This window comes from Rhodnius prolixus, unplaced genomic scaffold, assembly GCF_049639745.1.
Source record: "Rhodnius prolixus isolate KJV_2025 unplaced genomic scaffold, Rpr scaffold_4, whole genome shotgun sequence".
NCBI classification, from domain to species: domain Eukaryota; kingdom Metazoa; phylum Arthropoda; class Insecta; order Hemiptera; family Reduviidae; genus Rhodnius; species Rhodnius prolixus.
Window position 1 is genome coordinate 44,286,869 of NW_027411614.1, and position 26,688 is coordinate 44,313,556.

At 34.6% G+C, this 26,688-nt stretch overlaps 1 protein-coding gene and 1 long non-coding RNA gene across 18 annotated transcripts in view; one reads left to right on the top strand and one right to left on the bottom strand.

Moving 5' to 3' along the window:
- Positions 1–26,144, bottom strand: part of LOC141456113 (retina and anterior neural fold homeobox protein 2-like) — a 242,948-nt gene extending 216,804 nt beyond the window's left edge. Inside the window, exon 1 of the mRNA XM_074131789.1 lies at positions 25,800–26,144. Coding sequence (XP_073987890.1) covers positions 25,800–25,905 — 106 coding nt within the window. The 5' untranslated portion in view covers positions 25,906–26,144. The remainder of the gene's footprint in view (positions 1–25,799) is intronic.
- LOC141456119 (uncharacterized) overlaps positions 1–26,688 on the top strand; it is a 222,593-nt gene that overhangs the window by 180,022 nt on the left and 15,883 nt on the right. For 13 of the 17 annotated variants that reach the window (XR_012459590.1, XR_012459588.1, XR_012459591.1 and 10 more), the window contains exons 6-10: positions 7,231–7,350; positions 23,212–23,373; positions 24,265–24,435; positions 24,952–25,165; positions 26,412–26,511. This is a non-coding gene — a long non-coding RNA (uncharacterized lncRNA). Of the gene's footprint in view, positions 1–7,230; positions 7,351–8,325; positions 8,517–21,189; positions 21,483–23,211; positions 23,374–24,264; positions 24,436–24,951; positions 25,166–26,411; positions 26,512–26,688 lie in introns of those variants that run through there. The other 4 variants (XR_012459593.1, XR_012459592.1, XR_012459603.1 and 1 more) reach the window with 3 other exon arrangements.

A 26,688-nucleotide genomic window follows, 5' to 3' on the forward strand; every position in this document is an offset into this window, starting at 1 on the left:
CAGTACGTACTAAGGGTTTTTACATATTTCACTTTAAAGTATTTCACGCTACGGTTTTACAAACTACGTATTTCCGGTGAACAATTTATTTAATAAATTCGTCACGATTGCGGTACTTCCTCCCACAAGCTGAAAGAGTAAGTTAAAGTATAAAAAAACTAATTCTGGACTTGAAGCGAGTAATCGAAGTCAGTTTTATTCCAATTCTATTGGATAAAACAAGTTCTTGTATTCAATTAGTTATTTTTACAATATAAATAAAACAACTTAAATAAAAATAAAAAAATGGAAGAAAAGGATGAGCTATAAAACAAAAAGAACACTTAGTTGTAAACATTTAAACGGTTTTTAGTTATATTGTTAGTTATGACATTTAAAATAGTCGTATAGCTTCATTAGTGTTCTGGAATTGTATATTATATACATGCGTACAGCCTAGTAGTGGAGCAGAGTCTAGGCTGATTTACTGGCTATACCTGCAAGGCAATTATACCTATCGGACCTCTTTACATCTCCCTTGCCTCCTACTTTTAGAGCAGGACTCCAACAGCTTTGCCTTTCCTCACGGCCATCTTTTCTTTATTGCAGGTGTTATCAAATAGATATTCGCGTGATCAATAAGGCTATAAAAAAATCATTTGTATTTTGTAAATTATTACAGAAAGGAAAATCAAGTATAAATAAACTATTCTACTATCTTTTCCATCAATCAGAGCTAAGGATGTAGTAGTTTTATCTAAAACTAAAGAGTTTCTATTTCACCAATGAGGCAAGGAAAGTGTTGCCTAATTTTTTCTAAATTTCACAAAAAATAAAATCCATATTTAGGTAGGTGTGAAAATCTTTTTTAGAAATGGGTTTTTACTCAGTGGGTTTTTTTCACTGTTTTTTTTTGGGAAATTTTCTTGAAAATGGTTCTAAAATTTTCCCTTTTAACTTTGTACAAACATTGTACTTAGCCTTTACAACTTTTCTTTGAAATATTATCCCCAGTGAAATGAGATAAGGCTGGAAACAGTGGTGCGGCGAGCAAAGCGGCGATGATAGCGAAGAGCAAAGCGGCGAAATCAAACACAAGTTAACATATGGGACCGCGCTTAGTGGAGAGCAAAGCGAAGATAGAGCAACTCTATCTGCGAGTATAGTGAGTGTTTTCGCCGCTTTGCTCTTCGCTATCATCGCCGCTTTGCTCGCCGCTCCACTATGCTTCCAGCCTAAAGGGATAAGAAGGGTGGTGTTGCGGCTTTATTTTGAAATACCATTTCAGTATAAAGTAATGATACCCGGTCTTAAACATTATTTTATATAGAAGGGTTAAATTGTTTCGAAAATTTAGAGTTTGAACCTAACTTCGACGAGTAATCCACCAATTAGAACTGAGGAAAAAACAAGATCTTGCTACGATCACCCACCAACCATTTTACGAATCCAATCCGCCATATTTAAGTAATTAAAACAAAAAAAATTGATTAAAAATATCCACCCACATTAGGCTATTAATAAATAAATGCTAAATTAATATTTAAGGAGAAATTGTCCAAAATAAATTGCCTATTCAATCTGTGCGCCTATTTTCTTCTAATGAGCCTATTTAGAATGTATGACTGTGCATTTACCACTTAATTAGATATTTCCATTAATGGCAGCCGTATATATAGGTATAAAAACCTATTCAAAGGGTTATAGTAACTTTATGACGTAATATATTTTGCTAAAGGACAATTTATCTACAATACGGTAAATATATAATTTAAAATGTAAATTTCTTGAGATGTAATTGTGATTATGGTTTTTATGTTTGTGTCTTAATGAAGTCATTTCCCCTCTCCTCCCCCCTCCGACAGCCAGTAGAATTATGAAAGTTCCTAAACGGTATTTATGGGGTCCACTTAGTGTAAATACCTACTTTTACATATCGTGCTTAATCGTCCAACCACCAAATTAGGTAATCGTGAACGGGACGGAAGTATTTAAATTTACTAGATATGTAAAATGTTTCCAACAATTAGTAGTTTTTCGGTCGATTGTGATTGATTAAAGCTCAATTATTTATTTATTTGCTAAACGTAAGGCACCGGTGTACTTTGGATCAAGCTGAGCTTACAGTGTGCTTAATTGACTTGTAAAACTCTCTGTGCTTCAAACAATAATTTTACCCTGGACATCCGGGATATATTTTCTGATAAAAATTATCAAAGAATGTTCTTGGGTTTTTATTTCATTTTCATCTCGGAAATCGCTGCCTGGATGTTATAGTAGGGATAAGCAGGACGTCTGAAGTAACCCGTTAATCGGTAGACCAGAGTCTCAAGAAAGAAACCGCGATCTAACAAAGACCCAATTACGTTTCACCCTCTAAATTATCCCATATGGAGAATTGGAGGAAGTTCAGTTAATAATTGGTTTTACGTGGCTGAAATGCAGCATTGGCAACACGTTATCTCCGAATGTCTAATAGAACTGCGAACTACAGACGCTGAAATATTGTTGAAGTGGACAACAGTAAAAAAAACAGATCTAAAGTAACCTTGCGAGATGCTAAGTAATTTTGTTATCTATTACAGAAGATTTAAGCTGCGGAAAAACTAGTATATCGGGCAGACTTCGCAAAATTTTGGAAAAAAAGGAATAAAACATTACGAGAAAGACAGAAACCGGAAAACACCAAATAGCATGACGCACAGCGAACGCATTGTTTCAGCACTACCCACAATTAGATGTATAAAAATTAGAAAAACCAAAATTATAAAAAATAAATTAAATCTAACACCAATAATCTTAACTTAATACTAAGTAACTGAATTCGGATGCAGAATCAGTACTCAATCATAGTGGCAGTGGCAGTCATCTGTCTGTAACCTCCCAACAGAACTAATGGACACAATATTTATCTCCACGTCTTAAAGTACCGCTAAATAATAGGCCTACGTCAGCAATTAATACGGAAGTCACGTAAAAATTATTTTTAAAGATCTACGTATATTCGGTAAAGCCACCGAAATAAAATTTTTTTAGGAAAAAATGTTTTAAATTGGAATGATGGGGGGTAGAGTGGGGAATCTGCGTGGAAATTTAAGCAACATCCTGGGATTATTAACCGAAAACAGGTTCAACTGAAAATAACACCATAGAGAATTTGAGCATCAGGGATATATTGTTCAATTCTTAAATAAATTCCCCCCAAAAGTTATAATAAATCCTTCTTAATGATAAGACTACCGGTTATAGTCGAACAATCAAAAGCCTACTGACTATTACAAATTACACAAACCACAAACATGGCACACATTACATTAGTGAGCATTGCAAACAATGGATCCACAATGGAAAAAAGCTGTTATCCGGTGACATAATATACATAGTATGTGTCAATTTGTCTTTGTACTAGTAATGTAATCAGCACAACAATTTGTCATGTTAATTTTGTACTCCATTTTGGTATTTAACTTTGGCTGGTTATTTGAATTTGTAGTTTTGTATTTGATTAATTTTAAGTTGGTCATTTGTTTCATTATCTTCTGGTTGCTCCATTATTCGTGATCCAAAACAGTTATAGTGTAATAAATCCACTAATATAGGAAATAAAAATACTTAAACTTGGCACCTCAGTACTTAGGTTTTCAATTAATTAAGTCTGTTGAAGTCTAATTGAGAAAACTAATTGAGCAAAATATTGTCTTCTTTGAAAAGATGAAAAATCTCTCCTTTAATTAGTTAAAAAATCTAAAAACTTCTTTTATACCGTAGCTGAAGAGAGAGAGAAGATGTTCTTGGAGTTCTATAGCGACAGTTTCAACGTTTCTTTCGTCAGGACACACTACTTATTCAGTAAATTATCAAGTATTCCTGGCTGGCGATTTCCGACAATTACCCAATGGCTTTCTCGGGAGGCCGTCCGGCTATCGTGGCGCTGATTGGTAACTCCCTGTCTAAACTAACCTAAATTAGGCTTGGATGAATCACAAATGTCGGGAGCTGTTGACAGCATTAATCCCCCTATTAGGAGATATTTATTAGGAGAGGAGACGGAATGGGATATATAACGCTGTAAACCAATACAAATACGTATATTTTAAAGTTTTTTTTTACTTTAAAGAATAATGTTAGCCATTAAATGGAATGTTCTTAATTTGTATGTTCATTAATAAATAAACTGGAAAAAAAAAATGGAATGCATAGTTGATAATTTATAGTCTAGGATTGGGAAAATATTAATTGGATAAAGTGAGGAATAACAGGCGAGCAACCCAGCAGCGACAGGACTCAGCGGGTGAGCGGGAGAGGGGCCGAGGATCAGAGAGATTGTGAGTTCACAATATACTCACCGCTCGGCTGCAACTCACAAACAAACTTACACAGATCAAATCGTGAGCGTTTTGATTTATATATACATATATATATATATATAATTTTATTTTCATGCGCTCTTTTTTGATTTCTTGTTTCTCTCATAGTTAAAACAAAAAAGTCGTGATCACTATATGAGATTACCATTGAAAAAAGAATCACTTTACTCTCTCTCCGGCGCCATACTGAAATCCATTATTTATACGAATAGAGTGTGAAAAGTGGTACTGGTGAAAGAAGGTAATAAACTTTTGGAGATAATAAAGTTCAATATTTATTACCTTTTTTTTGTTTGATTCTTTAACCAGCACAGAGTACTGAGCAAAGAGGGGCGGATATCGCTCGCGCACAACTGGATTTAGATCATCAAGATACGGTACATCCATACCAGCCTCCAGCGTGCATATCTTAACAAACTATTTTGCGATAACATGTTCAAATAACATACCGTTTAATTTTGAAAATTGGTTGGAAATAAGCAATCGCTGATAAAAATCGTGAAAAGATTTTTAGGGACAATTTTGTGAAACATATTTAACTAACGCTAATAAATTCCTGCTGAGAGTTGAACCCGGAAGAAACACTGCTGAAAAACTTTTCCATCCGGTCCGGTCATCGCTAAAAGAAAATTGTCTCTTTCCATATGAGTACATTCAATCGATAGCAACTGTTGGAATGATTTCCGAGAACAAGATAAATAGCACTCAGTAAAGTCTCGCTTCCGGTGTGGTTTCAGTGAAAAAAAAGAGCAAAGAGGAAGTTCGTTGGAGAAAGATGGAGTGCTGTGGGTTTTTTTTCAGAACTACCTGTAGAGTACTGACGTTGAAAGAAAATTTGACATGATTACAATACTCGAAAACTGTATGCGATTCGGATATATTCGGATATACGATTCTTTGTGTTATTGCTTTCGCTACAATGAAGCTTCAAAGGTATCTGCTCATTACAAGTTATTTCTATCACAAGATTCACTTAAATGATTTCCAAACAAAGAGACACGTGTCCAAACAGTGAAACAGGAAGTCATATAAGGATCGTTAAGGAAAACCAAAAAAACAAAGTGAAACAAAAAGAAGCATCAAAAAAAAAAAATTGGAGGAGAGGGTGAATAAGACAAAGATCCATTTCCTGTCTAAGTATGGGTGCTATTGGCGTTTTTAATTGGAGGCGGACCAGAAGTCACGTAGGCTCGTTAAGAGAACACTATAAGAGACTGTCGTCGCCGCCTTCATCTAGAGGAGAACTACACGCCACTGTTGGCAGCCGCTGGCCTGATCTTGCTCTAGTGTTGGCGATCATGCGTGAAAGTAGATGTAGTTACGTCCAGCCGAACAACATCTACTGGACTAAAAAAAGGAAAGAAAACACAATCAACTAACAATTTTTAGTCTTGTGTTACACATCAGTGAACTTTTTGGTCCCTAATCAGAAAGTTATAATGGTCTCCACCCACACAGAAAGCAGAAAACCGCAAACCTATCTCGCACTCATGAGATAAATATACAAATTATTTTTTGTAATTTATGTATTATGTATTATAAAAACTTACTATATATATTTTTATCAGTTTGTAATTAAGCCGGCTGAACAATTTACAGTTAAATGTAAGCCCCCATTTGTGACTGGAAATTAAGATGGCTTCCTAGTAAGCTAAAATAACACCAATCAATCTAGCAATCTAAATAACTTAAATTTTACAAAATTTTGTGATGTAAGTTCAACTATATATCTCTTAGTAGTACACTATTTATCTCCATGAAGATAAATTCCCTCATCTCTACAATAATGTGAACCTCTTTAGAAGCCAGTTTAGGCTGGATATTTACTGGCAATAATATTCTAGGGACTCTGGAATAGAGGGAACACCGGACACAATATCGGCCTGGCTGAGGCGCCACGGTAGCCGAGCGGTTAAGAGACTAGACCCGCAAAGCTAAGATGTATTGTTGGTTTAGTGGGTTCGATTCCCCCAGTCTAGGGCTTGGATTTTATTTAATGGTTAATATGAGAAATTTACAGTAAAGTATGCTTGCTAGTCGCCTCCGTCCACGACACCTAATTGGTAGCTGGACGTTAAGCCCCGCCTGAAAAAATAGGCAATTACTTTACTTACTTTATTGGCCTGGCTGTTTACGTAGCTATCACATGGGTTCTTATTGGCAATGAGTTGCTGTTTTTGAAGATGGATAACTTCGGTGAGCAAAATTAAGACCATATATTGAATATGTGGTTAGGTTCATCAAATGATGTGATGGATGAAGATACGTAATGGGTGGTCACAGTGGTTTTTTTACTATCCATCATTTGAAGTTTAATATTTTTTGTATTTTTGAAAATTATTACGTCATTTCGAGAGATAACATTTCAAAGATAAGACGAAGTTTTAAACGGTTTTCTAGGGTTTTTTTGCGTTCAGATATACTCGTAGATAGTTGCTAAACCCGTATTCCTTTTACACTATTAATTCAAACTAATTAATTAGAACTGCATAAGAAACACTAAATGATTGCCCGCATCATAAAAAAGAACAAAGTTGAATTATCAAGTCTATGAAGGCTATTTGTTAATTAGACGTTTGAGGTTGTTTTTTTTTTTAATTTTTCTCGATATTCTGCAGCGATAGATATATCATTTAATAAAATAGATCTGTCATATTCATATGATTATCTAATTATTAGAGTTATTAAGTTATTATAGAATAATAATAGTTTATAATTATTTTTATTTTTTATTTTTTTAATTTATCTTTGCAAACGTAATGAATAAACATTAAGAAAGAAATTACTATTATTTTAAGCAAAATATGTTATTAATTTGAGGAAGAAATGAACCATTCTTTTGCTTTGCTACTTTATTGGTAAAAATACAGTTATTAATTCACAGGAAGTTCCGGTTGAAAATTGAACGAATTCCGTCATTTGTCTGAACCTTGCAGAGGTCTGTTCTAACTTGGAAAGGACTAAGGATTTAATGGAAATGCAGTTACCTGATTAATATTCTGAGGTAAAACATTTTATTTTGAATTTAAACATATTTAGTTATTATCACCTTTAATATACACCCCTCCCCTATCCCTTAAACGCTCCATACGAATTTACCATTGTTCGAAACAGTGCTGGAAGTCTAATTTCTGTGAGCTCCTGCATGACGCGTGCCGCTTTTTCTTTCACAGCTTAAAAAGGACTGAAATCATGTTCCTTTTAATGCAGATTTGACTTTGGGGAACAGGACAAAAGTCAAATAGGGTCAGGTCAGGCGAATAAGGCGGATGGCCTAAAACTAGTATGTTGTACTTGGCTACAAAACGTCTTGACAAACAATGCTGTGTGAGCCGGCTCGTTGTCTTGATGGAGAACCCATGAATTGTTCTTTCACAAAGCGGGCCGTTTTTTCCCTTACTCTTTCACGGAGTTGAGCAAGCACCTCACCGGTAGTAATGTTGATTAATTATAATCGATATTTTCATCCGTTTTGGACGTGGAAGGGCGATCCGGGCGGTCATCATCTCCGACGTCTTCTCGGCGGCCATCTTGGAAACGCTTGAACCACTCAAAAAATTCGCACGTGATTAACATTCATCACCATAAACTTCTTTTAATAAAAGTAGCTTCGGTTTTCATCAAGTTTTGATGTGAAATTTCACGACAATTCGTAGCTCTACTACATGTGTAGTATCCATGTTTTCGGCAAAACGAAACTAACACCTCTTACACAAACGACGGTTCCAGTCAGACAGATTTCTCTACAAAAACACGTGAGACGCTGCACAATCGAAAGAGAAGGCTTTACGCTGCACAGCTGTCGGTCGTTAGGATTTGGCGGACGCATAGTTTTTTTGTAGCAGCATCAGTCTCGTTATTTAATAGCCACATCTCGTAGAGTTCTCTCTCCGGTGTTCTCACCGGATACAATATTGGCCTGCGCTGTTTACTTAGCCCATCATAGGGGTTCTTCTTATTGGTAATGATTCTTTTGAAGATGGGCAACTTCGGTGAGCAAAATTAAGACCGTATTTTGAAAATGAGGTTTGGACCATCAAATGATGAAGGGTGAAAATCCGAATCCGGACTTGGGATACAATAAACATGCCTGCTGCGGCGGATAGAATGGAAGATATTATCCGGCACTGCGGATCTCTCACCACAATTTCAATGAGCTAAGAAGTTATGGTGAGTTATTTGTTCTTATAATACATTTGTCTTGTGTTACAAATAAATATATTCATGTACAGATTTCCATGGTAACTTCACTTCAACTTTGTTTAATAAGGACTATTTTGTTGTTTAAACAAAATAGTGATGTCAATGTTCTCTGTTTCTTTAGTTGTTTGTTTCTTCTTCTTCTTGTTCTTCTTTTGTGTTGAAAAGAAGTAGTAATATGAATCGGTGCGAGTAATTATCGGTGTAACAATTAGTGTAGCTAGTTTTCTATAGAAGTTTTATCACGCATGATCGACCGTTCAGGTGATTACAGAGGCCGACAGAGCCTGACGAAGCCGTGCCTGTCAGGAACTGGCTGTTTGTGTGGAAGTGTTGCTAGCGTTGACTAGGAGGCCGAGGATGTCGCAGGCGGACGGAAGGGAGGCTAGCTATCTAATTCTAGTCATTCTGCCCACAATAATTAGTAACATCTGCGCGCGCTCAATGACTCTTCTCTTGCTATTGCACTGACAGAGCTAGACAATGTGAGCGAGTAAATGAACCATTAGTAGGATACTCCGGCTCTCCCCCCCTCTTCTGAGATCTTCCTTCCTCTTAATACTACGTAGCCACTTCTTCCTCTTCTAGTTCTTCAAACTTACAACAAAAAAAGAAGAAGAAGACCTTCTTTCACTCCAGTTTACCACCTTTGTCTTGTCCTGTTCATTGTGTCCTGCTCAGCAGCTTATTTACACACAGAAGGACATGACTTACTGCCCCCAACTATTCAATAAAACTCACTTCTTCTTCTAGCTCTTCACTTTGTCTCCCTCTGTCTCTCTCTCTCATTTCTTTCTTCAAACAATTTGTCTTTCCTTTTTAGACACCGGTTGTCCAGTCCAAGCTCGTTACCTACTTCCGTTCTAATACCAACAATAATGTTGTATCTATTTCAATTCTTTCAATACAACATCCACTTTGTTCCACGTTGTTCAATGGAAAGTGTCGAAGAAGACAAAGTTTTCTTGTCTAAAGTGACATCTTTAGGTCTCTTAATTCTAACGTAAAAATATTAAATACAGGTGATACTTTAATGAGATCGCATTCTGAACGACGGAAATGTTGAACCTATGATCAGAAGCTGAAAATATTAATGATTTCATCCGCCATAAAAGGATTATTTTCATCCATCTTCAGCGATTGCAACTTTAGAATTGAGTAGGCAGGGTGTATTTCTACTGTAAAGCTTTTCTTACGTTGTAAACTCTAGTCTTGGGATAGATGGCCGAGAATGAACTGAAGTAGAGTAGGGAGATCGTGAAGTCTTAACCAAAACGTGAGTCTACTTCAACCTAAGACATAATGTATGGAGTTTTGCTTCCATCCTTCAAATGACCCTTTTTCTTCCGATGAATGACCAAAAATAAGTCAACGGAGATTTTCTAGTGTGGTCAAGCCTGGAATCATTCTGCAGCAGTCGAAGAGATACAGCAAATTATTGGCTTAGCTAGCTGTGTAATGATCAGAGAGATGGTATTTCTGCCCTCGTTCAGATGAATACAAAGGACGGAAGTCGGTGGATAAGCGAGCGGATGTTTGCCTCAAACAGTTGGGTTTCCAAAATAATTGAGCGAGTCAAACATCAAAAACAGTCAATTAGATTTGTTAATTACTTAATTTGATTGACTTTTAGCTTGTATTTTTTTTTTTTAAATTCTATTAAGTTTGGATTAGATATATTTACATTAACTATATGTGAGGTCAGAAAAGGGGAAAAGAAACAAACAAATTATTAAAACGTGCAGATGACAGAGGAATAAAACAAAAAAGAAATGATTAGACATGGAGAGATAATGTGAGGAAGACAGAGCAGAGCAGAACAGAGATGGTTAAGTTGTGAATGATGTACAAGTTGAGGGGTGTTGACTGGTTTACAAAGGGCCCCCTAGGGTGTGCACCCATCACTGTTAGTGGGAGCGCCCTTACGCACCAGCATCCCCAACAGGCGCCTCCTGGCCTGTTCGTACGGCTGTATTTTATTAAACTCTTTAAAAATCATTTCTCAAAAACTCTGTAGTTCCTCTCTTCCAGCAACAATCTCTCCCAACTCTAGCCATCCTAGTGCCAACAAGTTCATACATGTCCAATTTCTCCCGCTCTTTCTCAGTTCCACATTTCTCCAGATTGGAGAACCTCACGATTCCAGCCCAATATCTAATTGAATATAATTAACTGGATATAGTAAATTGTAATCTCTCTCTCTTGCCGCTCTCTCCAGATCTGTGTGTATTTATTTATCTGTACCTCTCATTATATTTATTTATTTACTTTTCGTCCTCATTTCCTTTCTACATCCACCACTTCCCGCTCTTCCAATATATCACCGGTGAAATGTATTTTTGCTAAGTAAATTCATTAATTTCGGAACTCCTTTTATTTCTTCATTCTCCTTCTCTTTCTACTTTCAACTTTTTTCCTCTCTTTTCTTCATAGTCGTCTTCTAATTAATAACACAAATCCTTACATGCCTCTTGTATATTTCTTGCGTTACTTCAACAATGGCGGGTTGAGATCAAAAGAAATGAAAAGATAAATTGACTAATCTTTTAATCAAACAAAACAAAAAAAAAATTAATAAAATTAAAAAAGTAAAATCCAATAAAGAAATTTAATTAGTGTTATTTATTTCTTACGGACTAACAGACAAACAAAAAAATTTCATTTCCGTCCGCCAGTTGCATTTAATCTGTGAGATCAAGAGAGCACTTTGCTTTTGGCAGCCAAAAAACAAAGAAGAAGGAAGCTCTTTATTTTAGTTTCCGTTACTAGGCTCGGAAATGTTTTTGAAGTTGATAATATTTTAACCGGATATAACTATTTTGAGTGCACAACAAAATAATTGATCACTTTGCGTTTCCTTTTGCACAGTATGGACCAGAAAATAAAAATTAGTAAGAAAACAGCGAGAAAAGTATCTCTAATTCATGAAATATATAGAGAATAATGAGGTTGGTCAAATAAATTATCTGTTCTTAATTATAATTTTTTGACAGGTACATATTAAATTAATTACATCTTACTCGGTAACTCTTCGACTCCAATATTTCTTAAATAGTATTTATGTGTTTTAGTAAAATTAAAAAAAGTTAATAAAGCTAATTATGTTAATTCTAAAACAAAAAAAGAAAAATCAAAACAAATTAATGAATAATTTTTTAAAATGATTTAAGGCGCGTCAACATCTCAGGTTATTAGCGCCCGGAGCTTTTTTTCAGTGCACTGCCGGCCTCCGGATGACAGTGTTCTCTCTTGTTACAGACAACACTGTCCATCACCCGGACAGAATGAGCCGTAAGAAGCTCCGAGGAAGAGAAAATCTAAAAGGTCAGCAGCTGGATTCGAACCCGGGGACGACCTCCGCTTGGGAGTCCAGTACGCTAACCGCATAGATAATCCCTTCCCTAATTCTTTTTTTTAATAAAATTAAAATTATGTGGGTTTAGGCTTTTTAAAAAGCACTTTTTTTTGTTTTTTTTTCTTTCTTTTTTTGGCATTGGCTTCCGCCATACAGCCAGCATCGTCTAGGTGCTTATCACTAGAATATCACTCCATTCTTACTTATAAATACATTCGCTTCACACATTCATCCCTCTACTATATACAACTATTTACATACAAACTTACAGCTAATGGATGGATCAGTACTCTATATTCCTGCCATCCTTATAGCTTAACCGAAATTAAAATCACCGTAATCCTTCTCTAATCATTTTCTTCCATTCATTCTATAACTTTTAAATACATTCATATTTCATTGCTAGCTCTGCTATAGACTAGATGTTGGTGGAGAATATTATGTCTTCGTAGCGAAATGGTGCAACTAAATACCTGTCGTCAAACATTCGTTTCCTTTCTACCACATAACGTGAACATATCATTATTATATTGTCTTGAAATCCTCCTCCTCATTGCAATCTACGCAAAGAGGAGAGAGGACCTTTTGTTGATCCTGTGAAGATACGATCCGCACACCGCGTGGTTCGCTCTCAGCCTGCTTATTGTCGTAACAACCCATTTATTAGTGACAGTTCTCTTATAAACCATGGTTGTCTAGGTAACTGATCAGCCATAGTTTTATAGAATCTCCCTTTATTACCATTACTGTAATCTGTCTGGCCATTTTTGTAGTAGTACTGCTTTTGCAATTACACACTTGATATCGGTGTGTGGTAATTTATAATTAGCCATTTCCCCCACTATTGGTGGCTTCCTTTAAAAAGCACTTAAATATCACGTTTTGATTGTTTGAAAATAGAAAAACATGTTGCAGTTTTCATTGAAACTTTTATAAATTTTGTTCAAGTTAACTGGATTAGTGGTTAATATTAGGCGGGAAGTTTACTAAATTTAAAACTCTATTAAGACTCTAGAACGGGATACCCTTTTTTATAAGAAATCAAAAAGAAGGATAACCGGCTTTGGCGAACCTGAGAAATGACAATGGAAAAGAGATATGAGAGATATGACTAACGCAAGAACAATGTCCAAGAATAGAGTAGTCTTGGCAGTAGCTTCTCTTTCTTTTTTTATCTGTAGATCCTTGACATTTCGGGTGGAAGAAGTACACGAATAAGGAAAAGAAGAATCAGTTGTTGAAAAGTTGAACTAGTTTCGAAACCAAACTTGCATAGTACCTGTTAGCTGGGACGTTGGAGTGTCGCTTTTAATGATCTAGTCTTTTTTACCTCCAGCCTTATCTGCGCACGGCCAAGCACTAATCTAATTCTGCAAAGTACCGGGATGCCGGTAGATTTCCTTAGATGTTGCCAAGTAATTAGCCAGCAATGCTAACTCTTTAGCTACTACTTACCAGCAAATTCAACTCTCTCTGTCTCTCCTTTCGGCTTTTTTATCATCTTTTGTTTTTATTTGTTTCCGTTTTTTCTTTTCTGTACTTGTAAAGGACTTCGGTTTCTATATATATAGCTCCAAGTTTTATAAAAGCTAGTAGAAAACAATCTGGAAATACTTTTAACTAGAAACAATTACTCTCCTCCCTTTAATTATTAGATATTAAGAAGAAAGAGAGGAAAAAGACAGTAAAAAGTCATAGTTTAACCATTTTTAACTAATTAATTGCCTCCAACTAATTGTTTAAATAGAGACTGCTATCTTTAGCCAAATTGTTAGAGGAGGATTCTGCCACGTGAGACGTACCCAAGAGAAAAAAAAAGAAACCTTAAATGAACCCTTTACACCACATTCTTTTACCACTCGGCGAAGGAAGTCAGGAACTTCTGGGGACCCAGCGCTGACCCCGGCCATTCTCCTTAGTCAATCACCGCCCCCCAATCATTCTCAACTGAAAAAAAGTCAGGAACTACAAAATATTTGTAATTTCATCTCTACTTTTTACGCAAAAATTATTGTTATTCTTTTGAGTATGGCACAGAAAACCCAAAAAAAATGTTGGACACTGTAGGATGTGTTCATCACTTGCAATTCAAAATATCTTAGTTAAGGTTATTGCTTTTACAATGAGTTGAATCTTTCAATAAAACGAACATTACACTATCTTGATTTAAATTTACAGAACCCGCGCACACGACTTAAACGAACTGAAGTTAACAGACGTTATCGACTACTTAAAAGAATGCTAGACCAACGATCAAATCTTTCACTTAATAACAAACGACTGATTTACAATTCTATACTAAAACCCGCCTGGACTGCACAGTATTGAGCTGAGGGCTTCAACAAAACGCTCCAATCTTCACAGAATTCAATCTCTTCAGTCTAAAATTCTCCGCACTATCGTTAAACAGCTCCATTTTACGGTTCAAATCTAACCATCCACACAGACCTGGAAATTCCGTTTGTAGGTCCAGGTTGCACGAACTCGCTACAAAAGTTTTCATCCAGAACTTGCACTCTCATTCCAATCCTCTTGTCCGCCATTTATCATCTCATCACCATCCAGATCATCCTCCCAGACGATTAAAATCAGCCAGTGGCCTCGCGATTTTCTTTCTTCTGAAGAGAGTGGCTAATCCTGGAGACGACTTAGGGAGTGTTACCACTGGGTAACTTCTCCCCCATCAATTAGTGGAGTTTGTAGTGGTGTAAGTTATTGTCATGGTTACTAATAGTGCATCTAGCGCTGGTGTAACTTAACTAATAAATTAAAAAAAAAAAAAATTGCAGACTGATTAGACAGTTTCAAGTATGTGTACCAATGAAAACACTTGTATAGAACAATATTTAATAAAAATGGAACAGAATTAACAAGAAAAAAGCTTCCTAATTTGTGTATAAAACATTCCAAAACAGAAATTACGTTCTCTCATTTATATGTTAATTTTTAGACGTTTAAATTGCAAACGCTAATCACCGTATGTATGTATATAAACTAAATTCTCGATACAATTAATAATAATGATGGTAACAATTTATATTTCAACAAATTACTGATAATTACCAGATTTTTGCCAGCTGATATCAAAATTTATTTCGTACAAGTGCGACATAAATCTTACTAAGTAAAAAGTTAGATGCCCTGTATTAAAAAATCCCCGTTAATTGCAACTTAGGTAACAAAAATTTTAGTGGGAACAATTTTTGTTCAAGGTCAACAAGAAAAAATCGCTGAAAACCTCAAAATTTACCCAATTCTGTGGCACTTCTGTTCAATAAATTATCATCAGATTTGAAATTTCAATTATATACTTAATTACTATTACACAGGTAATGAGGTACCACACTTATTATATTTAAATCACACATGTTGACTATTAATGACTTATTATACTTAAATGATGATTGTACACATTTAAAATGCGCTTAAAGTGAATCATTGGAGCCGTTTTGCGACAAAATCGAAAATCGATTAAGTAAGTCGATGAAATCGATTAAGTGAAGTGGTCGTTCCGATTGTTTGATTCTCTCCAAAAGCTTATTATCGGTGAACTCATAGAGGTACCTCGAATTAACTCGATATTTCATTTTACGCTCAAATACCTCCCACTGATGCACATACATGCGGACCAATTTATTAAAAACAACAACATTTTTTCCGGATCTAGGAGACCGCAATTCCGGATATTTCCGGTAAAACTCTCACTTCGAGAATAAGAGAATGTAAATTAGAAAATATTTTGAATTCATCCGGGAAAGTTGCTAACAATAAATATACTAAAACAATGTCATACAAACTGCACTCAAGTCATTGGAAATTCCAATTTAATTTTGAATACTTATCAATAATATACGTACTATGATAGGGAAAATTTAGGAATGACCTGACATACAGTTTGATATGGGTGCCAATTTAATTCTCCCTAACCGCTATCTCCTTTAAATTACTGTGACGACATTTTTCCTTTACTATAAAATATAAATAAAGAGAATTGCTATATTGCTAAATGTGATGAGATCACACATTTCTAACTCCATAAACATACTAAATCAGATGTGAAACATTCACATGAAGCTTTCGTGTTGCAATCAACATTGTAAAATTACAAATTATACTATTATTATTCTTATCTAAAAAATTAAAGATGAGGTGTTTCCATAGGAGACGGGGAAGTAACCACTTCTTCACGGCTCTGCTAGTGCTGCACGAGAAACGAGACAAATCTCGGTCTCGGTCTCGGTACCGAGACCGAGACGAGACTTGAGCAGCCGAGACCGAGACCGAGATCGAGACATGATTTCTCGTCGAGAAATCTCGGTCTCGTCTTGGTTTTTCAAATATTAATTTTTAGCTACAAAATTATAAAATTGTGTTCTTTATTAATAAATAATCATTACGGGTATTGAATTAATTATTAAAAGTTACGATTTTATTATATATGTTCAATATTACTACATCTATTTGACTTCGAATTACATAAGTAAAGTAAGCAAAGTAAAGTAATCGCCTATTTTTCAGGCGGGGCTTTACGTCCAACTACCAATTAGGTGTCGCGGACGGAGGCGACTAGCAAACTTACTTTACTGTAAATTTCTTCTACTAATCATTAAATAAAATCCAAGGCCTAAGACCGGGAATCGAACCCAGTACCACAATACTCATTAGCTTCACAGGTCTCGCACTATTTTCGTTTTTAAGATACTCTTTGCCTGAGCATTGATACATAAAAGAGCTTTTACTGAATCAGAAGTTAAAGAAGATCTTCTATTGGTCATTATCATCGCAGCTTGCGAAAATAATCTTTCCTATGGCACTGAAGTTGCACAGATACTAAAAATATCTTTTGCCATTCTAGACAAATTTTTGAAGGAATTCTCAAGTGTTTTCCACCATTCTAAAATGTCAACGTCTACTGGTGCTTGGTCTAATTTGGTATAATTAATTATTTCTGTCTTCCATGCTTCGGTGATATTTGCTGATTTTTGAGCAAAAATATTGATGCAGTCGTCGTCGTCGTCAAAAGGTGAATCATCAGATTCTTTATCTTCACCAACAGCCATAACTAATAGAGCGGGAAGTAGAAACTTCTTTCACGAATCAACTTGTTATAGTAGGCAGATATGTTATTTGGGTCTTTCATTTGGCGCGTTTTTAACATCTTTTTGAAATTATATAACAGTAATAGTAATATATGATGCATTGAAGTGTAAGTAGTTGTCTTCTTTTACACACATTTTCATTACCAATATATAAATTAAAATAATTATTAGAAAATAATAACATTTTTTGAAAAGATTATTAATAGCAAACCACTTTTAATACTTAAACAAAAATTCAAAAAAACTGAGACCGAGACCGAGATATCTCGACGAGACCGAGACCGAGATTTGAGCGACCGAGACCGAGACCGAGATCGAGACTGCATAAAGTCTCGCCTCGTCTCGGTCTCGTGCAGCACTAGGCTCTGCGGATATCCCATCCTAACAACATAGATTACTTACATCTCAATCGCACAATGTGTACGTAGGGTCTACCGTAATAGTTCCGACCTTTTGAGTTTAGTGAAAAAAAAAAAACACGCGCCTAATTCTTTGAATTCACGCGACTAAATCGTGGACATAGCTTCCGGAACATCAAGCTTTCTGAATAACGTGGGCTGGGAAGCAAGCAATGAGAACTTCCGGATGCTGTAGAATTCCCTCTCTTGGTCGTAAAGTCTAACTTACAATAAATTAAATTTTGTAACACGCTTTTGCAAAACCACTTATTTATTTCATTGCTACCGATAAAAATGATAAATGTACTCATCGTTTTCTTCCTAACCCTGTAATATTTGCCGATTATTATAGTTTTTATACCATCAAATTATCATTCCATGGAAATACTCTTATATGAGAAACGAAAACATAATCTAGAAAGCAGATTTTCCAAATTATCCACGTTCCATCATCACCGGAGGAAGCCTCTTCTATCTAATCTTTACTAACCAGAGTATCCATAGCGACCGGGACATCCTAGGTGGCTCCAGCTTTCCATTTTCCATTGGCCCGGCTTTTAGCCTTTTATTTCCCAGTGATTTTTCGCTAATTTCTTCCACAAAATCTAAGACGCGTTAACTTGTGCCGCGATCGCGTCGTCAGAATACCCTTTCCTGCCATTGAACTATCATCCCTTCCCTATTTTATTTATTTATTTAAATTATTTTTAGAAATCTTTTATTAATTTTATTAGTTTTGTGCAGAATTTATGGAGTATTTCAAAAGAATATTTACATAATTTACTTTTCAATAGATTTTTTTAAAGATTTTTATTTTATATATTGTACATCAAAGTATTGTGGAATATTTTTAAGTGTTTTCCCTTCATTATCTCAATTCCCCAACTTTCTCCTTAAGTAGCCATGCTGTCAGTGCCTGATAATGCGGTCCAAGTAATGACGTAGTGTGATAAATCTACAGGTAATAATTAAATGGAAACCTACTACCGTATAATGCAATTAGGCATCATCAACATCACCATTTCCGCAATTCGGCTAGTTTTGTTCTTAAACCTTTGTTTTTTTTTATCTTTATGTTGAGCGATCACGACTTCAATTTTATCTAATACTCTGGCCCCCTAAAATATTTGAGTGATTTTTTAAAAAATAGATTCAAATTTCTATTTGGACTTTATATCCAATATTTCCTTTATTTCACAAAGTCTAAGCTATCACAGTAAATTATTTGGAGTAGGCTTTGCCTTGGAACGCAAATTAGAAGTTACAACTCCTGAATAGTAGGGGCGAATAAATGCCTAGCCAACAACCTCACGCAAAATGTTTGTGACATTTCATCATAAAATTATTCCAAACGCTAAATACAATAATATATGACTTTAACGTGGCTGAATAACCTCATTAAGAAAACCAAGTATGACACTCTAAAGCAAGGATCCCCAAACTACGGCCCGCGGGCCACATGCGGCCCCTTGAGGACAATTATCCGGCCCCCGCCGCACTTCCGGAAGGGGCATCTCTTTCATTGGTGGTCAGTGAGAGGAGCAGTGTAGGAAACACCGAAAACAGCGTAAAATAACAGCCAGAAGTAGGAAGAAAGGCAAAGCACTATAACTAAACCGGACATTGGACCATCTCATTAGCCAAAAGCAGGTCCATAATTCCCACAGAAATACTGGACAGTTCGTTGATTTAAATTTATTTGTTCTTTATTTGAAATATTCTATTTGTTCCCGTTTTGTTTTTTTTACTTTAAAATAGTTTAAATACTATAAATTTTAACTATAAAAATAGTCCGGTCCTCCAACGGTCTGAGGGACAGTTAACTGGCCCCCAGTGTAAAAAGTTTGGAGACCCCTGCTCTAAAGGATGCAGAGCAAAATCTGTCTTGCTAAATTTAGCAACCCGCGGAAGCTGTAATTAAGAATTCTGCACAAGAAATTCTATAATCTTTTATTTTTCTTTCTTGAGTGTTGTTGCACCATAGTTTAATTTTGGAATTTAATTTAGAGCACATTGTAATTGCAATACTAGATCGGGTGAACTCGTAAAAGTCCGTTTGATTTCGCACAATGAAATAGCGCCAAAATTCTTTCCATGTTCGGAGTTAGGTTAAGAGGAATTCAAATTCAATATATTTGGATCGATTATTTTATTTCCATTGTTGACTTGATTTCAGATATAGACTGAAATAATATTTATATTTAACTTATTTTATTTTTTTTTTATGTAAGCTGAACATATTCAGACGCACTTGAAATCCAAAAACCTCATATACTTTCCGTTATTCTGATAACACTGATACTCGTACCTAAGAAAATGCACGTGTTTCTCCCTACCTTAATTAGTAATACCTTTATCGATTAGTATAAGGTAATTTTATTATTTTAAACAAATATGACTACTAATTATTAGGGAAACTTTCTAAGTTTTTTTTTATACACGTAATTAGTCATTTGTTGATTATTGGCAGTGCAATTAACGATACATTTATCCTCCCCTCTCTACATAAATACGTCAAATTAAATTACACTTAAATGACAAAATAATTACCGTTCCCCTGAATGAGGCAGTAAGCATAAGATAACTGCAAAAAGAAGTGTTGGCCAATAGCAATCGAAAGATAAAAAATGATATCATTATAGGTAATTATTATTGTTTCTTCAAGATAAGATGTTTTTTATTATTGTTATTATTTATTATTTGTCTAAAAATAATTATCAAATGTAAAAAAAGTTATCAATAATAAAATAGGAAATTAGTACAAACTAATTTGTCCAATTTTGTTCTAAGCATTTTACTTAGGTCGCTTTCCTCTTCATTGTCTTTCATTACCGAACTTCATACCATTTTTCGTGTTTTTCACTTTCTAGGAACAAGTAGAATTGAAAATAACAATGTTTACCCAGCATCATAAATGCTATACTTTACAATAGCATTTCTTGGACAATCAATTTCCATCTAATACTGAATTTTGAAGCATTATTCAGTGTAGATATTAGAGTGGTTCTAATTTAATGAAATGCTACTTTGGAGACAAGCCTCTGGAGAACCTGTAATTAACAGAAGATCCCAGCTCCATAAAATGGGATTCAAGATCCCCAGTAGGAATTGCAGGTAGTCACAAATTGAAAATTCCCAAGACTTATTTTCTTTGGCTATTTTGAATTAGGGAGACCAATTGAGTCGTGCTGTCGAGGTCGAGGACCAACCAGTGTTGGCAATCAATTATGTTTCCTGTCGCAGCAACATAATCTCGGGTAGATTTTATGCAGTTAGTTGATCGCGGATCGAACGGGAAGACAATTCTGGAGACTGACAAGTGGATTAAAAAATGAGTGATTTTTTAAAAAATAGATTCAAATTTCTATTTGGACTTTATATCCAATATTTCCTTTATTTCACAAAGTCTAAGCTATCACAGTAAATTATTTGGAGTAGGCTTTGAATTAGGCATCATCGTAGATTTTCAACGATATTCACCACGAGTGATAGTACAAAAATTTTTGCGGCAATTTCTGAGCAGATTAAACGATTGCCCTGTTTCCACGGCAAATGTTGCACTCATAATAATTCACAAAAATATAGGTAAATTATCTATGATAATGTTTACCCAATACTTTTGAAAAATATAAAATATTTGATTTAATGCATTTCATTTTTTTTGAGTAAATAAAATATTTATTATGTTAATACATCGATGCCAAGGAAAGAGAAATAAATAAATAATAAATATATATTTTCTATTTAATTTTAAGTAATTTATTTCCTAAAGAACAGCTGATTTGGTAGGAATAACCAAACATTAGTAACAGCTGATAACTGGACTATGGTGCTTTATCGCGGTAGTGTCTGATTGGTAGAAATCATTGAATTGGTGCCAATTGCAACCATCGTGGAGAGCGATTGGGCACAGAAATTTAGCGGCAATGAGCTAGAAATGGGCTTAGAACTTAGTTCTTAGTGGAACGTGAGTGGTCAGTGATATAAAATGGAGCGCATTTAGTAATCGAAAGAGGTTAGATTTCTTGGTTGTTTGGAAGCGTTCCAGTCTTTGTAAACAGAGCAGACTAGGAATTTATTAAAGGTATTTATTTATTTACTTCATATATTTGACCCAGCCAATTTTGAACCTTTTGGCTAATAGTCTTTACAGATCTTTTTAAATCATTGTTACTTTTCTGGACAACACTATGTTATTGCTTTAGGGTTCCAGTCTAACTGCTAAACTCACTTTTAGGGTTTTTTAAGGTCTTACATAAGCGCTAACTTAAGAACCACTGATTATATCTAATGTGTTTAACGTAGATTGAAGTGTACACTTTTACAATTCTTACTAAATGATTAGGAAAAAAAATAATTACCAAACAAAACTTATATAAACGCAACTATCTTGCATTAAATGCAGAATTGTGATAAATGTTAAGGAACTAAGTTATTAGTAACACTTTTACAATACTTAATACTTTTCTATTAATATTTAAAAGTAAATTAGATATTTTAGATAAATTTATGAATTTATTTATTCATTTCTAATAATAAAATCAATTCCAGAAGTCTGGATTGTCTATTATAGAATATATTATTTCCGGGATTATTATCCAGCAATCATCAATTTTTAATTTAACGTCTATCGCAATATTCTTTTCCTTTTTGTTGCGCTTATTGCATAAATTAAAATGAAAAAATTAATTTGAAAATAGTTATTTTTAATTTTTCCTTTTGTTTATGTAATGATAAAATCCCAATAATCTCAGTGGATGGGGATTTAGAATACTTCCACAGGATGATCTGCTGGTCGTAAGAAGCGACTAAAAGATTACTTCGGGGTCTGAGGGAGATAGAAGGTGTTCCCTGTTCTCATCTTTATCTCACTTCAGACTTTCATCCTGCATTGGCAGACAAGACTAATTCCCTGTGAGAGCATTTTCTGTACGGGAACCACAATATTAAATCTCTCGAAGATCTACGGTTAAGGTCACTAAGCTACAAGGTTGTTAAAAAATGCTAAACATTCCAACAAAGAATTGAGTTTGAGTATCCCTAAAATGGGAAAGGTTTTTTTTTAAAAAAAAGGGAACCATAATGATGGCGAAGGCTAGAACTAATCCTAGGGAAATTGCTCCCTGATTTCTTTGATCGTTCTTAGATTGCTGTACCAAACGTCACCATAATGTAGTAGCTTTCAAAATTCCCGTTTAGCTTAACGTTGTGCTCCAAGTAGCTTCACAGTTAGCTGGAAAGTAAAACTCATTTTTATGGAATCAATATGTATATACATGTTTGTGGTTATCTGACTTTAAGAGATATTTAATAAAATCTCTGTCTTGCTACTTGAAAATGTGAAAATTGAAACTAAAACAAAAAATCTACAATCTACAAAATTAAAAAAATTTCTTTGGTAGTCCCACTATTCGGAGATCCAATAGAATATTTTTTTTACTGAATATCAATCGAACAGTCACCAAGACTCACGATACCCAACTAAAATAAACAAACTACGAGTCAGGAAAATAGACTAAATGAAATGTTAATCTATTCGACCGGGAATCGAACTAACGCAATACATTGAACTTAGCTTCGCAGCCTGTAACCTCGCTACATGGCTATTTGGCGCCTAATTAACTTAGTTATACGATGTTATTCCTACAGATTGGAGAACTTTAAGGTTAGTAAAATTCTTGCCGTTGTTTTTTATGTTTTAGTTCACTTCCATTGAACGTTTTTTCACTCGTTTTTTATGAATTAAAAATGTAAAAAGTTCAGTTTCAGTAAAATAAATATACTGATGGTGGATACTGTTGGTTCTGCTGCAGGTGGTGGAGGATTAGGTGTGGTTTATTGGTCCTGAAGTAGCCAAGGAAGATTGGCAACTGGAAGCTGCCTTCGGCGACTTTGAAAACTCTTGTTTTAGAATCTAAACAAATTCAACAAGTAGATGCAGAAGATGGGACGAAAGGTGATGGGCAGCCAGAGAGGTGAGAATCTTCCTTTTCTAAATTGTTTCATGCTACATACGTACATAACAAGAAGGTAGAGATCCCTCAACTCATTTTACGAAAAGAAACTTTACAAGAAAACCTAGACTTGCCTTCCAGAATTTACCTTAATCGTCTTTTCTTCGGGTAAAGGTTTCAAATAAAAGTGATGAGTGTAATGAACTTACGAAGTTTTTTTGTAAAAAAATCGTTGGACTCATTTTCGAAAAGCGTGAACAAACTGAATTGATTCAGTTAACTGTCCAAAACATTACAGTCACGTTTCCAAGCTGCAGCTCAGCGAAATACCAAATTTTTTGACTTTACACCATATCTCGGTGAAAAGTCATATCTGTGTTCGATTGATAATATTTTCCACTTCCGGTAAAAGAAAGTTAAAATGAAACAATTTAACGCCTTAAAAAGAAAGTAAAAACTACTTCTTGCACTAACTGTTGTTACTTTAAACTTAATGCAACATAACGGCCTTGGTATTTACTTACATTCTTAAATTATAGTCATATATATATTATAGTCATTATAAGTCAATTATTCAGTGGTTCAACTGATTATCTGCAACACTGTTCAGGTGTTAAAAGGAAGTGGTTAGGTAAAATCCAAGGCCAAGTGAAAAAGAATTAAATCGAACCCAGCGAAACCCTACGATTATATAGAACTTAACTTGTCCAAATCTGCTATTGTATTTTTTTTTTTTGCCAGCACTGTTCTTCCGATAGATTTACGCGTATTCATGTTATTGATAATTGTTAAGTGCTGAAGTAATGCAGAATATGAAGCCAAAAGTGGCAAATAATAAAAAAGGGAATAAGAAATGCTAATCGTTTTAAAATATAATTTCCATTACTTAAAATGTTTTTTGTATGATTATAGCTGCGGATCTGGAATGGTTGAATTGACCAGAGATGAATCTACTAACCACAGGCGGTTAAGGGACCTTGCATGATCAGCATTATTGCCAACATCCTTTTGATAAGAAAGAAAAAAAAAACTATAAGTGACATCAGCTGCGATTTGACGGCACCGAAGGACAATCATAACATAGTAAGTAGCCTGTATACTGTGAGTTCCCAATATATTGAGCTCTATTTAAGATATTGAATCGAACTCAATTCACAGTGTAAATAGTTTTTTTTTCATCAATATTAAAAAACATGATTATGTTTAAAATCAATCAGAGGTTGAACCCATCATGTGACGTGTAAATTCTACCAAAACGTACATTGAACCACGGCCGGTAGCATAAATATAAAAACTGGAATTGATTGAATCTATGTTCTTTCGGATGGGACATATTTTTAAATAATTATTAAAATTGCAATAGGTTTTGGCGCATACTATCAGAATGTTTCAATACAAAAATATAATTTAACCTAAATCTTTAGGTGTTTTCTCAGCGAAATGCAAAGCTGAGTAATGTATTTATTTTATTTGTTCCAATATTATTTTAAAAATACTTATTTGAGAAGGCGACCGTCTGCTCTATATTCTCGTCATATTTTTGTTTTATTTTGAGCAACAAACCGAAACAATAATTTAAAATGATATTCACTTTTTTAGTACCCGATTGGATTCCTAATTCTGGACAATGTCATCCTGTCAAGGAAGCATGTTTTTTTGGTATCCAGTCAGATTTTGGACTTTCATCTGTCTTCAGAGATTACACCATTAGACTTTGTGTCACTATATGTGTGTGATGATGATCTGACAGAAGGTAAACTTGATGATACAATCTGTGAAGGAGGAAGATAACTGTGAGACCGGAAGAAAACGAGTAAGTTTCCTGTAACAGATGACAATACCTATTTCCTTCAGCCGGATCTCCGTCGGAGGCGAATACTAAATACCCTACTGTGCGCAATATTCTCGTATTAATTTAAAATCCCAGGTTAATTAAATTAAGTGACCAGTATCAGGGAATCGATCCCAGAACCGCAATACATCTCTGAATTGCCGTCCAAGAAAATAGAAAGCTTGAAGAAGCTTCACTCTAGAATGGACCAAGCTCCAAGATATTGTGTACCGTCTGAACTTCAAATTCGGAGATAATTAAAATCGTGCAAATCTTCAATTCTTTTCTTATGAAAATGGCAACTTATACAACAGTGGCGTCATCTAGTAGTAACTTTAACCGTACCCTCATGTTTTTGTATCCGGCTGTAAAGCAATGGGAGGAGAATAACATTCCCAAATTAACACTGGCGCGTCTTGTCTCATGGTTAATTAAATAATTAAATTAAAAATAACTATAAGCAGAAGTTATAGACGGTTTCATTAAATTAAAAATAAAAAAATATTCGTAACACTGTTTCTAAATTAATTAATGATAATTAATTTTACTTGTGAAAAGTAATTAAAGCGGAAATTGGATTTTCGAGAAATTAATTTAAATTTATTAATCGACTCACCATTTCTATTTGTTTGTGTGTCCTCTTCTAATTCAACAATGCTTCTAATTGAGAATACAGATTTAGCTGTTCTCTCCTTGGCACGTTGGCCTGTTGTTAAGTCCATGATGTTTATATTTTCAAAAAGTCTTTGGAATTAATTAAACCAAAATCCTTTTTTTTAAAAGAACTAAATTAATTTAAAATCACTTCTTTTTTTTTTTAATTTAAAAGAACTATTTAACTTAAAAACAATAAAAAAAAAAGTTAATTATAGTACACAAACTAACAAAAAAGAAGGGCCACTAGACATGCGTACCGGATCAGTTGGCAGTCTAGACTGAACATTTAACGGCCGCCCACCGGCTCCCCTCCCACTAGAATTCTTTCTACCTTAATTATGTTGACCCCACCTTGTGGTCACGCCCAAAATGGGGATTAGCAGCCAATAAATGTCTAGTATTGACCACGCCTATTTTGTTACTTTTTATGTTCTTATTTTATTTTTTTAAGAAGAGAGAGTAACTATGGAGAGAACCTCCTACTAATTGATTGTTATCACTTCTTTTCTATTTTTTACACCCTTCCACTTTGGTTTATTTTTAAATCGTCACTCCTTCTCTTCTTTTTCAGAAAAAGGCCTAAAGGAGAAATATTTGAACTCTTTCAGCAACGAAAACAACAATCTGGTGAATAATTTACAATTCTGCAGCCAGTTACCACAAAATTAGAGGTTAAATGGATAAATAAATTTCTCATTAAAATATATATGAGGCCATTTTTATTAAAACAAATCAATTGCTCCGGTAATAAAGATATTAGCAGTTTTTAAAATTTTCCATTTGCATCCGCACAAATTTTAGTTTTCATGACTAATTGATACACCATCCTGTGCGTAGGACCAATGGTA